The 15929-nt window shown below is 36.1% G+C and overlaps 1 protein-coding gene across 1 annotated transcript in view; it reads left to right on the top strand.

The window, feature by feature from the left end:
- The window catches only part of eml6 (EMAP like 6), a 137557-nt gene that overhangs the window by 82884 nt on the left and 38744 nt on the right, over positions 1-15929 (top strand). The window contains exons 20-30 of the mRNA XM_056467686.1: positions 775-886; positions 1625-1752; positions 2250-2391; positions 4478-4630; positions 5644-5775; positions 9026-9114; positions 9965-10132; positions 13221-13422; positions 13495-13621; positions 14192-14270; positions 14432-14561. Coding sequence (XP_056323661.1) covers positions 775-886; positions 1625-1752; positions 2250-2391; positions 4478-4630; positions 5644-5775; positions 9026-9114; positions 9965-10132; positions 13221-13422; positions 13495-13621; positions 14192-14270; positions 14432-14561 — 1462 coding nt within the window. The remainder of the gene's footprint in view (positions 1-774; positions 887-1624; positions 1753-2249; positions 2392-4477; positions 4631-5643; positions 5776-9025; positions 9115-9964; positions 10133-13220; positions 13423-13494; positions 13622-14191; positions 14271-14431; positions 14562-15929) is intronic.

The following is a 15929-nucleotide window of genomic DNA, read 5'->3' as shown; positions in this document are numbered from 1 at the left end:
GAAAGCAAAGAAGGTCAAGGGGCTCCAGGATTGGCCAGCCCAGTCACCAAACATGAACATTATTGAGCATGTCGGGGGTAAGATGAAGGAGGCGTTGAAGATGAACACAAAGACTCTTGATGAACTCTTGGAGTCCTGCAAGAAGGCTTTCTTTGCCATTCCAGATGACTTTATTAATCAGTGATTTGAGTCATTGCAGAGATGTATGGATGCAGTCCTCCAAGCTCATGATGGAGTCAGACACAATATTCATTCTGTTTCCACTGCAGCATGACCACATATTCTATACTGGACATTATTGAAGGTTCAGTGATGAGACATTAGTCTAAGCAGAGTCAGACCTTACTGTCCTAATGAAATCATTCAAAATCAAGACATGATCATATTTTATTGTGCTCAAATCAGCCTAGAGGCCTTTGCCTTTCATATAAGCCACTTCTGATACCAAATGATCAACTAGAAGTCGAGTTATTATTTGTTGTTCCTAAAACTTGGATAGGCGACAAGACTTTAGTCTTTATTATGTTAAATGTATTGTTTTATAATGCAGAAATGTAGGATGAACAAAGTAAATGGACTAAAATAATGAATAAATAATAAAACTGGTTGAAGAATTGAAAAGATAGTATATGTAAGATATGCATATTGTTATTTTTTATTATTAGTTTTACTCTTTATAATTAGTATTTACTATTTTCAATATATGAAACAATACCGTACACATTGCCTAACATTAAATAGTTATTATATGTATGTGTGTGTTATGATCTGAAGGGTTTTGTGACGGGTGGTAAAGATGGAGTGGTGGAGCTGTGGGATGACATGTTTGAGAGATGTCTGAAAACCTACGCCATCAAGAGAGCAGCTCTCTCACCTTCATCCAAAGGTCAGTTCTGTTCTCATATTTATTAAAACCGATTTGTGACTTGTGTAAGAAGATTTTGACGATAAAACATTTTAATGAATGTGTGTTTTTAAATGATATTAGAGAACATTTTTAATTACGAAATATTATAAGGGAAATAATTTAAAAAGGTGTCTTCTGGAGGAATTTTAGGATATTTCAGTATGATCAAACTGAAAGATTAGATATGACCCTTTTCAGTGTTGTTATTTGTATGTTTTTTGTACAGTGAATGTTTATTAAGAATAAATAAACTGTTATATATTATATATATATATATATATATATATATATATATATATATATACATATACATATACATATATATATATATATATATATATATATATATATATATATATATATATATATATATATACATATACATATATATATATATATATATATATATATATATATATATATATATATACATATATATATATACATATATATATATATATATATATATATATATATATATATATATATATATATATATATATATATATATATATATATATATTTATACATATATATATACATATATATATACATATATATAAAATGTTATATATTGTTTATTTAGTATAGATTTTGCCATGAATATAGCCAATGTTGCTGATATGGTATTAAAACACAAATACAGTAAATGAATGAATGAATGAATGAATATTTTTTTTTAAGTCCAGTCTAATAGTTGTGTTTTTTTTTCTTCAGGACTGTTGTTGGAGGATAATCCGTCCATCAGAGCAATCACACTGGGACACGGACACATTCTGGTGGGCACTAAAAACGGAGAGATCCTGGAGATTGACAAAAGTGGCCCCATGACTTTACTTGTACAGGTGTGGATCATGCACAAACATAAATCTGCTCATTGTTATCTTCTTTGGGAAAGAGCCAGTACTGTTTAAAGTCCCTATACTGTAAATCTCAGTGCATAGACTATAGAAATTAACCACTTTTAATTCTATAAGTTTGAGTCAGACGGAGCCTTTAGTTAAAAAAATAATAATATTAATAATTAAATAATTTAATTAATTAAAATATACATATTTTTACATTTTAATTACTCTGATAATGAACAATTAAACATATATATTTATCTATTTATTTATTTTTATTTATTAAAATTATTTATTTTATTTGTTTATTTTCATTTATTTATTCAATTACCTAAAAATTGTTTATTTCTTTTTTTATTTTGTTACAGTAACTAGTATCTTTGTTGTTAACTCATTACACCCAACACTGCATTTGGCAGATGCTTGTATTGACGCATGGAACAGTATTGACCTCGGTTGAATCTGCTGAATGTGTTGTGTTTTTGTGTCTGTTTTAGGGTCATATGGAGGGGGAAGTTTGGGGTCTGGCTGCTCACCCACTGCTGCCTATCTGTGCCACAGTGAGTGACGATAAAACACTGCGCATCTGGGAGCTTTCAGCCAACCATCGAATGGTGGCCGTCCGGAAACTAAAGAAAGGTATGCTTGAGTCTGGAAATTATATAGGGACTGTTATTAAAGCTATGTTTCCATCCAAACATGCGAATTAGATGCGCAAAACTGAATATTGCATAAAACATTAGTGAATAAAGCAGCGTTTCCATCCGATGATAAACTAAAGAAAATAAAATCATCACTTCCTGATAAACTGGAGCAAATATGAGCCAGAGAAATGTGGTTTAGTTCATTGGGATTTTCCACTGTGGTGTTTTTTTTCTGTAATAAATGAGTTGCGCCTCAGAAGACAAAGGCGAAACACAATGAACGCAGTGAATGCGGTGGCTTTTGAAGGTGTGAGATGCTCTTTGGGAAAGCAGACAGATGCTCAAGACAGTTCTGGAGGGAATAACAATAGAAGAATAATAATACTGAAACACTGTGATGATGGACTGACGGCTGAAGCCTTTTACAATCAGCAGAACAACATTTCAGATCTGCGACAATGTAAAGCTGGAAACATGGAAAGCTGCAAACCAACATGAATGCAAAGTCCCTGAAACACAAACTAAATCACATCACTTTTTAATGTGCATGCTGGAATTTATTCGGTAAATGTGTTTCCATTGTAGTTTATGCACAGTTTTTTCTGATCAGATAAAACCTTGATCCTACTCAGTTGTGCGCATAATGTTTTTGTTGTGCACTTTTTAAAATCTGCGTGTCTTGGCATTTCCATCAAGCATTTTTAATAGGTTATTCCAAAATGCACATAACAATAAGTGAATGGAAACACAGCTTGTGTGAGTGGTTTAATGTAAAGTAACAAATGACCATAATTGAGTAGGTTTTCTCAGGTATTGTAATTTAATAAGTCATTTTAAAAATGTTTACTTTTACTTTACTCTTTTTACTTTCATTTTCCTTCTGCTTAGTCTCTGATTCAGAGTTCGCCACAGCTGAATGAGCCACCAATTATTTCAGCATATGTTTTATGCAGCAGATGCCTTTTCTGTCGCAACCCAGTACTGGGAAACACCCGTACACACTCACATTCACACATTCATACACTACGGCCAATTTAGTTCATTCAATTCACCTCAATTCACACACACACACACACACACACACGCACACACACACACAACGCGCGCAGTACAGCTCAACTGAGCTACTTCCTTCAGATTCATCAACACATACCATCACGTTAATCAAATTAGCTTAAACTAAGTGTTGTAAAGTATGGCTATATTGTTCAAGCAAGGATTCTGACACAGCAATCTGAAGCAGACGCTTTACAAAAGTTGAGTTTAAGGGGAGAAACGCATCAAACTTAATGAAACATTTGAGGGCGTATGGACTCAACTAAAGGCAAAGGAATGCGCTGTCTGTGACACCTTGCGACATCATCTGGCACTTTCACTGAGTACATTTACATGGACACCAATACTCCAACTGTAAGCTGATTAAGAGTCTACCATGTACACAGCGTTTTTTGATTACCTTAAAGGAGTTGATTACCTGAGTCATGAAAAAGTTTTTTCTTTCCATTTGACAAGCGGTATCAAATTCCATTAAAGGACTTCTAAAAGGCCTTCCTTGGTCTTATCCATATTTCTTTGCATGTTAAACACACGTCGGCCACAACAGGAAATAAAAAACCTGCAACTGCATTAATTGCGTTAAATATTTCAAATTAATCGCATGCGTTTGCGCGCTAATTTTGACAGCACTAGTTAATAATAATAAATATGAGACTTTTGGATATCACCAAGCGACCCCCGCTCATTGTCTCGTGACCCCCACTTTGGGAACCACTGGTCTCCTGTATGAGGACTGAAATTGCCTTAGGAAATGGCACTACAGAATGTTACGTTTTCACACACGCTCAAATTGCATGTAAACGCATCAGACTTTCACAGTGTAATGCTCACTACTATGGAATAATTTTAAAAGGGCTGCTTTTTACTCATACTTTGAGTAATATTTACACCAGATACTTTTACTCTACTTTTTTGCACTACCTTTTTGGGCAAGTAATGGTACTTTTACTTTCCACCACTGGTTTAATGTCATTGTTGTGTCTGTGTGTGTGTGTGTGTGTGTGTGTGTGTGTGTGTGTTTGTAGGTGGTCGATGCTGTGCCTTCTCCCCTGACGGAAAAGCCTTAGCGGTGGGTCTAAACGATGGCAGCTTCCTGGTGGTGAACGCAGACACACTGGAGGACATGGTGTCGTTCCACCACAGAAAGGAGATCATCTCTGACATCAGGTTCTCTCAAGGTGAACGTCCACACACACACTCGCTGGCAGAGAGATTAAAACACTGATTCCCCTCAGAAAAAAATAAACAGTTTTGACGTGGTTGAACTGAGCTTCCCTCGGTGTGGTGTTTTACAGGAAACCTGCGACTTGTTTGTTTCTGCTTTTTCAATGTGCACTGCTAACAAGACCTCGTGCTGTTTCCTAGCTCCAGAGCTGAACTTATTTTCAAGCCAAATTAGACACTTTATTTTTATTCAGTTAAATCAATTATTCTCTGACTTGTTGCATGTGGAAGTCTCTGGATGGGTTAGCTGATGTTACTGACATCTAATAAATAATAGTAGAAAATACATGAATATATATTTTACATTGGTTTTCAAATATTTCCCAAGTGCTGTTTGACGGAAAGAAGAGCACATTTCTAATCATAATAGTTTTAATAACTCATCTCTAATAACTGATTTCTTTTATCTTTGCCATGATGAAGTAAATAATATTAGACTAGATATTCTTCAAGACACTTCTATACAGCTTAAAGTGACATTTAAAGGCTTAACTAGGTTAATTAGGGTAAAGTTAGAGTAATTAGGAAAGTAACTGGACGACAGTGGTTTGTTTTGTAGACAATTTGAAACATAAATATATCTTATTTATAATTAATATATTGACCTTAGCAGTTTCTTATTGTTTTAAAAAATATTCCAGACAAACCTATTGTAAGACTTTCTCCAGAAGAAAAATATAAGAAATGCTGTGAAAAAAGGAATTGGCTAGTAATTTTGTCTTCAGCTGTATTTAGAATTTGCTAAATATGTATGTAAATATATTCATAAAAGACACGTAACACATGCATTAAGCATCTGCAGGCACAATGCCATTTTGTTCAGCAGCTTTTGACGTAAGGCACACAATAAGACATATAATAAATAGATATAAACATTCAAATATACCAGCATGAATATAAAAGAATAAAAATATCATGTAATTGATATATATATTTGTATATATTTTTCCTTGCTTTTTAATTGAAGATGCTGGAAAATACCTCGCTGTGGCCTCCCATGATTCATTTGTGGACATTTACAACGTTCTGACCAGTAAGAGAGTGGGAATCTGTAAAGGAGCGTCCAGCTGTATCACGCATGTGGACTGGGACGTCCGCGGTAAATCTCACACACACACACACACACACACACATATTTGTTTTTTCCATCTTACTGAGGATATTTCATAGACTTCCATTGTTGTCCTATCAGGTTAATGATACTTTCTATGGCGCATACTAAACTGTATGTGGCCTATACTATATCTGTACTGTTCTATGGGGCATACTGTACCTAATACTGTATATGGCCTATACTGTACCTAATACTGTATATGGCCTATACTATACCTAATACTGTATATGGCCTATACTGGACCTAATTCTGTATATGGCCTATACTGTACCTAATACTGTATATGGCCTATACTATACCTAATACTGTATATGGCCTATACTGTACCTAATACTGTATATGGCTTATACTGTACCTAATACTGTATATGGCCTATACTGTACCTAATACTGTATATGGCCCATACTATACATAATACTGTATATGGCCTATACTATACCTAATACTGTATATGGCCTATACTATACCTAATACTGTATATGGCCTATACTGTACCTAATACTGTATATGGCCCATACTATACATAATACTGTATATGGCCTATACTGTACCTAATACTGTATATGGCCCATACTATACATAATACTGTATATGGCCTATACTGTACCTGTACTTTTTTATGGCCCATGCTGTACCTAATACTGTATATGGCCTATACTGTAACTGTACTTTTCTATGGCCCATGCTGTACCCAATACTGTATATGACCTATACTGTACCTAATACTGTATATGGCCTATACTATACCTAATACTGTATATGGCCTATACTATACCTAATACTGTATATGGCCTATACTGTACCTAATACTGTATATGGCCTATACTATACCTAATACTGTATATGGCCTATACTGTACCTAATACTGTATATGGCCTATACTATACCTAATACTGTATATGGCCTATACTGTACCTAATACTGTATATGGCTTATACTGTACCTAATACTGTATATGGCCTATACTGTACCTAATACTGTATATGGCCCATACTATACATAATACTGTATATGGCCTATACTATACCTAATACTGTATATGGCCTATACTATACCTAATACTGTATATGGCCTATACTGTACCTAATACTGTATATGGCCCATACTATACATAATACTGTATATGGCCTATACTGTACCTAATACTGTATATGGCCCATACTATACATAATACTGTATATGGCCTATACTGTACCTGTACTTTTTTATGGCCCATGCTGTACCTAATACTGTATATGGCCTATACTGTAACTGTACTTTTCTATGGCCCATGCTGTACCCAATACTGTATATGACCTATACTGTACCTAATACTGTATATGGCCTATACTATACCTAATACTGTATATGGCCTATACTATACCTAATACTGTATATGGCCTATACTGTACCTAATACTGTATATGGCCTATACTATACCTAATACTGTATATGGCCTATACTGTACCTAATACTGTATATGGCCTATACTATACCTAATACTGTATATGGCCCATGCTGTACCTAATACTGTATATGACCTATACTGTACCTAATACTGTATATGGCCTATACTATACCTAATACTGTATATGGCCTATACTGTACCTAATACTGTATATGGCCTATACTGTACCTGTACTTTTTTATGGCCCATGCTGTACCTAATACTGTATATGGCCTATACTGTAACTGTACTTTTCTATGGCCCATGCTGTACCTAATACTGTATATGGCCTATACGATACCTAATACTGTATATGGCCTATACTGTACCTAATACTGTATATGGCCTATGCTGTACCTAATACTGTATATGGCCTATACGATACCTAATACTGTATATGGCCTATACTGTACCTAATACTGTATATGGCCTATACTATACCTAATACTGTATATGGCCTATACTGTACCTAATACTGTATATGGCCTATACTATACCTAATACTGTATATGGCCTATACTATACCTAATACTGTATATGGCCTATACTGTACCTAATACTGTATATGGCCTATACTGTACCTAATACTGTATATGGCCTATACGATACCTAATACTGTATATGGCCTATACTATACCTAATACTGTATATGGCCTATACTGTACCTAATACTGTATATGGCCTATACTGTACCTAATACTGTATATGGCCTATACTGTACCTAATACTGTATATGGCCTATACTGTACCTAATACTGTATATGGCCTATACTGTACCTAATACTGTATATGGCCTATACTGTACCTAATACTGTATATGGCCTATACTATACCTAATACTGTATATGGCCTATACTGTACCTAATACTGTATATGGCCTATACTGTACCTAATACTGTATATGGCCTATACTGTACCTAATACTGTATATGGCCTATACTGTACCTAATACTGTATATGGCCTATACTATACCTAATACTGTATATGGCCTATACTGTACCTAATACTGTATATGGCCTATACTGTACCTAATACTGTATATGGCTATACGATACCTAATTCTGTATATGGCCTATACTGTACCTAATACTGTATATGGCCTATACTGTACCTAATACTGTATATGGCCTATACTGTACCTAATACTGTATATGGCTATACGATACCTAATTCTGTATATGGCCTATACTGTACCTAATACTGTATATGGCCTATACTGTACCTAATACTGTATATGGCCTATACTGTACCTAATACTGTATATGGCCTATACTGTACCTAATACTGTATATGGCCCATACTATACATAATACTGTATATGGCTATACGATACCTAATACTGTATATGGCCTATCCTGTACCTAATACTGTATATGGCCTATACTGTACCTAATACTGTATATGGCCTATACTGTACCTAATACTGTATATGGCCTATACTGTACCTAATACTGTATATGGCTATACGATACCTAATTCTGTATATGGCCTATACTGTACCTGTACTTTTCTATGGCCCATACTGTACCTGAAGTGCATTTAGACCTACCTTTAAACTCTTTTTACCCCTAAAGTATTTTATCAAGTGAAGACCAGTAAAATGCTGCACTAATGGGATGTCTTGATAGTTCACTATATATACATTAGGGCAATTGAGCCATCAGAAGTATAGCTAAAACCAGTACACACACACACATACACAGATTAATAGGAGGATTAACATGCAATTGAACTTAATCCCTAAATTGGAAAGAAATATTAACCATGCATATTGAAGTAATGAAATGTTTTTGTGTGCGTTACTGCAGGAAAACTGCTTCAAGTCAACACTGGTGCCAAAGAGCAGCTCTTTTTTGAAGCTCCGCGTGGAAGACGACAAACTATCAGCAGTTTAGAGGTACAGGAGCTGAACACTGAGCTTATTACGTCATTATTTGCAGCACTGCTGACTGTGTGTGTGTGTGCATGTGTGTGTGTGTGTGTGTGTGTGTGTGTGTGTGTGTACTTATGTTTGTGTGTCTGTCTGGTTCTTTTGTGTGTGTGTGTGCGTGTATGTGTGTGCGTGTTTTTGTCTATGTGGATGTTTGTGTATCTGTGTGGTTGTTTTTTTCTGTGTGTACACATGCATGTGTGTGTATGCGTGCGTGCATGCACATTTCTGTGTGTGCATGTTTGTGTCTGCGTGGTTGCATGTTTGTGTGTGTGCATGGTGTGTCTGTGTGTATGTTTTGCGTTTGTTTTGTGTGTGCATTCATATCTGTGCGCCTATGCATGTTTGTTTGTATATATATGTGTTTTTGTCTGTGTGCATCTGTGTGTTTTTGTGTGCGCGCGTGTGTGTGTCTGTTTGCATGTTATTGTCTGTGTGTGCATGTGTGCTTCTCTGTGTTTCTGTCTGCGTGGATGCATGTTTGTGTGTACACATGCATGTTTGTGTGTCTGTGTGTGCTTTTGTGTGTGCGTGTGTGTGAACGTGTGCATGTTTGTCTGTGTGGATGTGTGTTTGTGTGTCTGTGTGGTTGTTTATGTCTGTGTGCTTGTGCATGTGTGTGTGCGCATGCGTGTGTATGGGTGTGTGTTTGTTGGATGCTTTGTATTTGTTTTTGTGTGTGCATGCATGTCTGTGTGTGTGTGCGGGTATGTGTGCGCGTATGCATGTTTATTTGAATGTGTATATTTTTGTCTGCGCGCTTTTATGTATCTTTGTGTGTGTGCGTGCGTGCGTGCGTGTGTGTGTGTGTTTTCAGTTTGAGAAGATGGAATGGGCCACCTGGACGTCAGTGTTGGGTGGCACCTGTGAGGGCATCTGGCCGACTCTGAGTTTAGTCAACGCCTCGTCTCTCACCAAAGACAAGAAGCTTCTGGCCACTGGAGACGACTTCGGCTTCGTCAAGCTCTTCAGCTTCCCCTCCAAGGTCACTGCTCATCCTAATAATAGCTAATCACACCATACGCTCCTTTGTTTTTGAAGGAAATCTCTTCAGCACACCATGGCAGAGTTTATATGAGAGCAAAATACAGTACTGAGACAATTTAAAGGACACCTATTATACAAAAGTTACTTTAATAAGGGGTTTAAACACAGTTGTGTGGCAGCAGTGTGTGAATATATCCAGCCTCTAATAGTAAACATTTAATAATTGTATTGTTTATAATCACACTTGATAAAAACAGTCTGCAGAAACAGTTTGATTGACATTTTCCCTTTGTACGTGTCATCAGAGAGGGAAAGCCCCGCCCACTAGTGCCCATCCCTCCCTTATTATCATAGGACGTTAGTCTTGTTTTTGAATCTGCCACTATGCCGACACACAGGCATTTGTAGCCCCGCCCTCTTTTAAAAAGAGCACAATCTAATTTGCATTTAAAGCGACAGTCACCAAAACAGCACAATTAAGATCAAAGCCTAAAAGAGTCATAAACATTATCTGTGTGGTATTTTGAGCTGAAACTACACACACACACTCACACACTCACTCACTCACTCACTCACTCACTCACTCTAAGGACATCAGAAACTTATTTTACATCTTGTTATGTGGACCAGATGTAACGGGGTCCCCTTAAAAATTGTTGTTTTCTGTTTGAAAATATTGTGGCAAAGTTGAATTTGTAGAAACCATTACTCGTTTTATTCCAGAATTTGTATAATTTTTTTATTTAGTTGTGATTTTAATCATATTTAGTACATATTTTAATTTTATTTTGACTATTTTTAGAATTAGTTATTATTATTTAATTTTAATTGCATTACTTTTTTGAACAATTGTATTATTTCAATTAAATTTCCGCCAAAATCCGCAAATTTGCTGTTTAAGAAGCATTCGCAAATATTCATTCATTTTTCATCGGCTTAGTTTCTTTATTAATCAGGGGTCGCCACAGTGGAATGAACCGACAACTATTCCAGCATATGTTTTATGCAGTGGATGCCCTTCCAGCTGCAACCCAGTACTGGGGAACACCCACACACTCATTCACACACACGCTACGGTGGGCTGTGGGGGAAACCGGAGCACCCGGAGGAAACCCACGCCAACACGGGGAGAACATGCAAACTCCACACTGAAATGCCAACTGACCCAGCCGAGGCTCGAACCAGCGACCTTCTTACTGTGAGGCCACAGTGCTAACCACTGCACACCCAATTTAATGCATCATTAGTTAATAATGTGTAGTGTATTAGTCCTATTGTATTAGGCCTGGGTTTTACACATGAAACTATTGTAATTTATCATTTAATAATTAATAATTATTAGTGTGTGTGGGTGTTTTCCAGTGATGGGTTGCAGCTGGAAGGGCATCCGCTATGTAAAACATATGCTGGATAAGTTGGTGGTTCATTCCGCTGTGGCGACTCCCAATTAATAAAAGGACTAAGCCGAAAAGAAATGAATGAATGAATAATTAATAATCAATTTAGCTTGATGCTTTTTGTTTAATACAGGGTCAATTTGCCAAGTTCAAGAAGTCACAATATGATGAAGGTGCAATTAAATAAAAACTATAAATTGAATGCATCTTTGGTTAATAATGAAAAACCCCAAACTTTTGAACAGTAGTGCATCAATCCTGTTCAAAACCTGGGTCTAACACAGGGATGGGCAAACTCGATCCTGGAGGGCCGGTGTTCCTGCATAGTTTTGCTCCAACCCTAATCAAACACACCTGCTTGTAGCTTTCTAGTGATCTTGAAGACACTAATTAGGGTGTTCAGGTGTGTTTGATTAGTGTTGGAGCAAAACTCTGCAGGGACACTGGCCCTCGAGGATCAAGTTTGCCTATGCCTGGTCTAACACATGAAACTAATATAATTTAGCAAATAATAATTAAATTAGGGGGTGACGCGGTGGCTCAGTAGTTACCACTGTGGCCTCACAGCAAGAAAGTCGCTGGTTCGAGTCCTGGCTGGGTCAGTTGGCATTTCTGTGTGGAGTTTGCATGCTCTCCCCATGTTGGAGTGGGTGTCCTCCGGGTGCTCTGGTTTCCCCCACAGTCCAAACACTTGCGCTATAGGGGAAATGATTAACTAAATTAGCCGTAGTGTATGAGTGTGTGAATGAGTGTGTATGGGTGTTTCCCAGTACTGGGTTGCAGCTGGTTCCGCTGCGTAAAACATGCTGGATTAGTTGGCGGTTCATTCCACTGTGGCGACCCCTAATAAATAAAGGGCCTGTTTCACACCCAAGCGTGAGCAGTGCATGTTTTTTTCCGGCGTTCATGTTAACAGATTAGAGCTTTCATACCGCACGCAGAAGTGAGCGTTGCTGAAGCAACAGTGCCACGATAGTTTCAGCGCTGGGTCTATTTCACGCTCAATTAAAGTGGCAGTGCATTGATAATGACCAAAAACACATTGAAAGACAGTAAAAAGAAGCAATTTTACCCAATAAATGCGTTGATAATATCCACTGATTTTATATAGTTAATCAAATTAACTTAATTGAACAAATATTTAATTGGTCCAAACTACAAAACCAAATTTAAAACAATTTTAGTATCAGTTTTGCTTAAGTTGCACACTAGTTTGATCATGTATAAATATAATAACTATATTGTATTATAACTATAGGCCCACATCATCCTGACAATCAAAAACAAAGTGACATGATATCTCAGGCAATTGTCTTCTGACCAAGCGCACCTGAAAACACATGAATGACACTCCATGAGAAGCAGACAGGTTTTTAGGATCTATATAATAGGTTAAGGTTAAGGAAACAGCATAGGAGAAAGTTGCCGCGGGCCTTGGTGCAGATGAAAAGTTTAAAAAAAAGAGTGTATTTATATGTAGATAGGTAACTAGATAGAATAGACAGAGATATATTGATCTGTGCAGCAGCTGCCGATAAGCTGCGCGCTGCAGACACAGTCAGTGTGAAAGTGACTGCGCACGTGCTGCTCACGCCCTGCTTGCGCTTGAGGTGTAAAACAGGCGTAAGACGAAGGAAAATTAAGGATTCAATTAATAATCAAATTAGCTTGATGCTTTGTTTATTTCAGGGTCAATTTGCCAAGTTCAAGAAGTATGTGGCTCACAGTGCCAATGTGACGAATGTACGATGGTCCAATGATGATGCGATGCTGCTGTCGGTGGGCGGAGCCGACACGGCCCTCATGATCTGGGCGAGGGAGGGGATTGGTCCACGCGAGAGCAAAGTGGTGGACAGTGAGGAGTCAGACGATGACGCTGAAGAGGACGGAGGTGAGGTTTCCTTCGGTTTATGGGATGGAATTTAGTGTCCTCTCTTTATTTGACAAACGTCTGTGTGTTCAGGGTACGACAGTGACGTCGCTCGGGAAAAAAACATGGATTACACAACCAAGATCTACGCTGTTAGTATAAGACAGATGACTGGAGTAAAGCCGCACCAACAGCAGAAGGAGATACTGGTGGATGAACGGTAACGAACAACACTTTTAAACATGTTAACCACAATGCTATCTTTTTATTAGCATGTTTTAGCATGCTGTTAACATGTTTAAGGAATGTTGCAAGCATGTTAATAACATTATATTGTTAAATGTTATATGTGGTAGTTATATGTTACTACCATATTTAACATATTGCTAGGCTGTTTCAGAATATTAATAGGATTTTTCTTGCATGTTTTAGCATATTGCTAACATGTTTTAGTGGTTGCTGTTTATTGGAATGCAATGTGTTAGCACATTGCTAGTGTGTTAGTTGGCTGTTTTAACATTTTGATAGCATAGTTTAAAATGTTGCTTTGATTGAGAACATTGCTAGCATGTTTTAGCTTGCTAAATGCTTGTTGCTAACATGTTTTAACACTTTACTAGCATATTAATAACTTGTTTTAGCATTGTGATACCATGTTTCTAACATGTTTTAATATGCTTCTAGCATGTTGTAAAATATTGTTTCAGCACATTGGCGGTATGATTTGTAGTGTTTTTTGAAGGACAGCCATTTTTTGTTAGTGTAATGATTATAGTTGTTTTTCCTGCAGACCTCCAGTGAGTCGAGCCGCACCGTTACCTGACAAACTGGTCAAGAACAACATCACCAAGAAGAAGAAGACGGTGGAGGTTGGTTTAACTATAGATTACGTTACAGTGTAAAAACAATAGAAACCTTTGGAATGTTCCCACAATTCACAAGTGTGTGTGTGTGTGTGTGTGCGTCTGCATGTTTGTGTTGGTCTGTGTGTATGCGTGCATGTTTGTGCATATGTGTGTGTGTGTTTCAGGAGCTCTCTCTGGATCATGTGTTTGGATACAGAGGATTTGATTGTCGAAACAACCTTCACTACCTCAACGATGGAGCCGACATCATCTTCCACACGGCCGCTGCTGCTGTCATCCACAGCCTCTCTGCTGGTAAACCCTCATTACTGCACATCTCTGGGTTTTACATGCAGTCTGGCTTGAGTTTATATTTGTGGGCATGTCTTTTAGAAGCCAGTCTGATTCCAGGTCAGGTTTGAGATGCTGCTGACCTCTAGAGGCTGAGGGTGGAACTGCGCTTGTGTTTAAAAGAAGTGGAAAAATCCCTTGTGCTTCTTAGACATGCTTGAAAATTAGTTAGAATACTATTATTTTCAGATATGTTTAATGTCATAAATATTATCCTCAATAGTGAGAAAATAAGCACATTTCGCTCAGTACGTTTGAGTTATGAATGTCAGAAATTAAGTATAGAAACAGAACACGCTGTATAATTTGAGAAGCACTCAGAAACAGCATACACATTAGCAGAATAATATCATGTTTTTGATATAATGCTATAGATAATTCTACAAGGATTTTTGATAAGCACATTGCCGGGTTGTAAATGACCTAAACATGAATAGTGCAGCATGGTTTTGCAATGGTAAAATGTATTGAAAGGTAATCAGGAGGAAATTAATCAAGTGTATTTAATGCTTTTATTCTATTATTAAAATCCTTTCTTTACCCTTTGCTTTCTTTTTTCTTTCTTTCTTTCTTTCTTTCTTTCTTTCTTTCTTTCTTTCTTTCTTTCTTTCTTTCAATTTTCTCTTTCTTTCAATTTTCTCTTTCTTTTTTTTATTTTCTTTTATCTCTTTATTTATTTACTTCCTTCGATTTCTTTCTTTTTCGTTCTTTCTTTCTTTTATTTTATTTTCTTTACTTTTTCGTTATTTCTTTTATTTTCTTTACTTTTTTATTTCTTTATTTTCTTCTCTTTCTTTCTTTATTTGTTTTTTGTTGGTTTATTTCGTTCCTTAATTTTTTTATTTCCTTCGATTTCTTTCTTTCTTCTCATTTCATTTTCTTTTTTAATTCTTTATTCTCTTTTGTTTGTTTGTTTGTTTGTTTGTTTCCTTTCTTCAATTTATTTATTTACTTATTTCCTTTTGATTTCTTTCTTTCTCTATTTTATTTTCTTTGTTTTCTTTTCTTTTATCTCTTTATTTATTTATTTGTTTATTTATTTCCTCTTTTCGATTTCTTTTTCTTTTCTTTTATTTTTTCTATTTCTTTTTTATCTCTTTATTTATTTGTTTGTTTGTTTCCTTCCTTCGATTTCTTTTGTTCTTTTTTTTTCTTTCCTTTATTTTACTTTGTTTCATTCTTTGATTTATATATTTATTTATTTATTTTCTTCTTTTGATTTCTTTCTTTCTTTTCTTTTTCTTTTTCTGTTTTTTATTTTCTTTTATTTCTTTTTTCCTTGTATGTTTATTTCCTTCTTTCTTTCTTTCTTTCTTTCTTTTTCTTTTTTCT

The sequence above is a fragment of the Danio aesculapii genome, chromosome 11 (genome assembly GCF_903798145.1).
Source record: "Danio aesculapii chromosome 11, fDanAes4.1, whole genome shotgun sequence".
Lineage (NCBI taxonomy): Eukaryota > Metazoa > Chordata > Actinopteri > Cypriniformes > Danionidae > Danio > Danio aesculapii.
The sequence above is the reverse complement of the archived record's forward strand: the minus strand, read 5'-3'. Positions and strand labels throughout refer to the sequence as shown.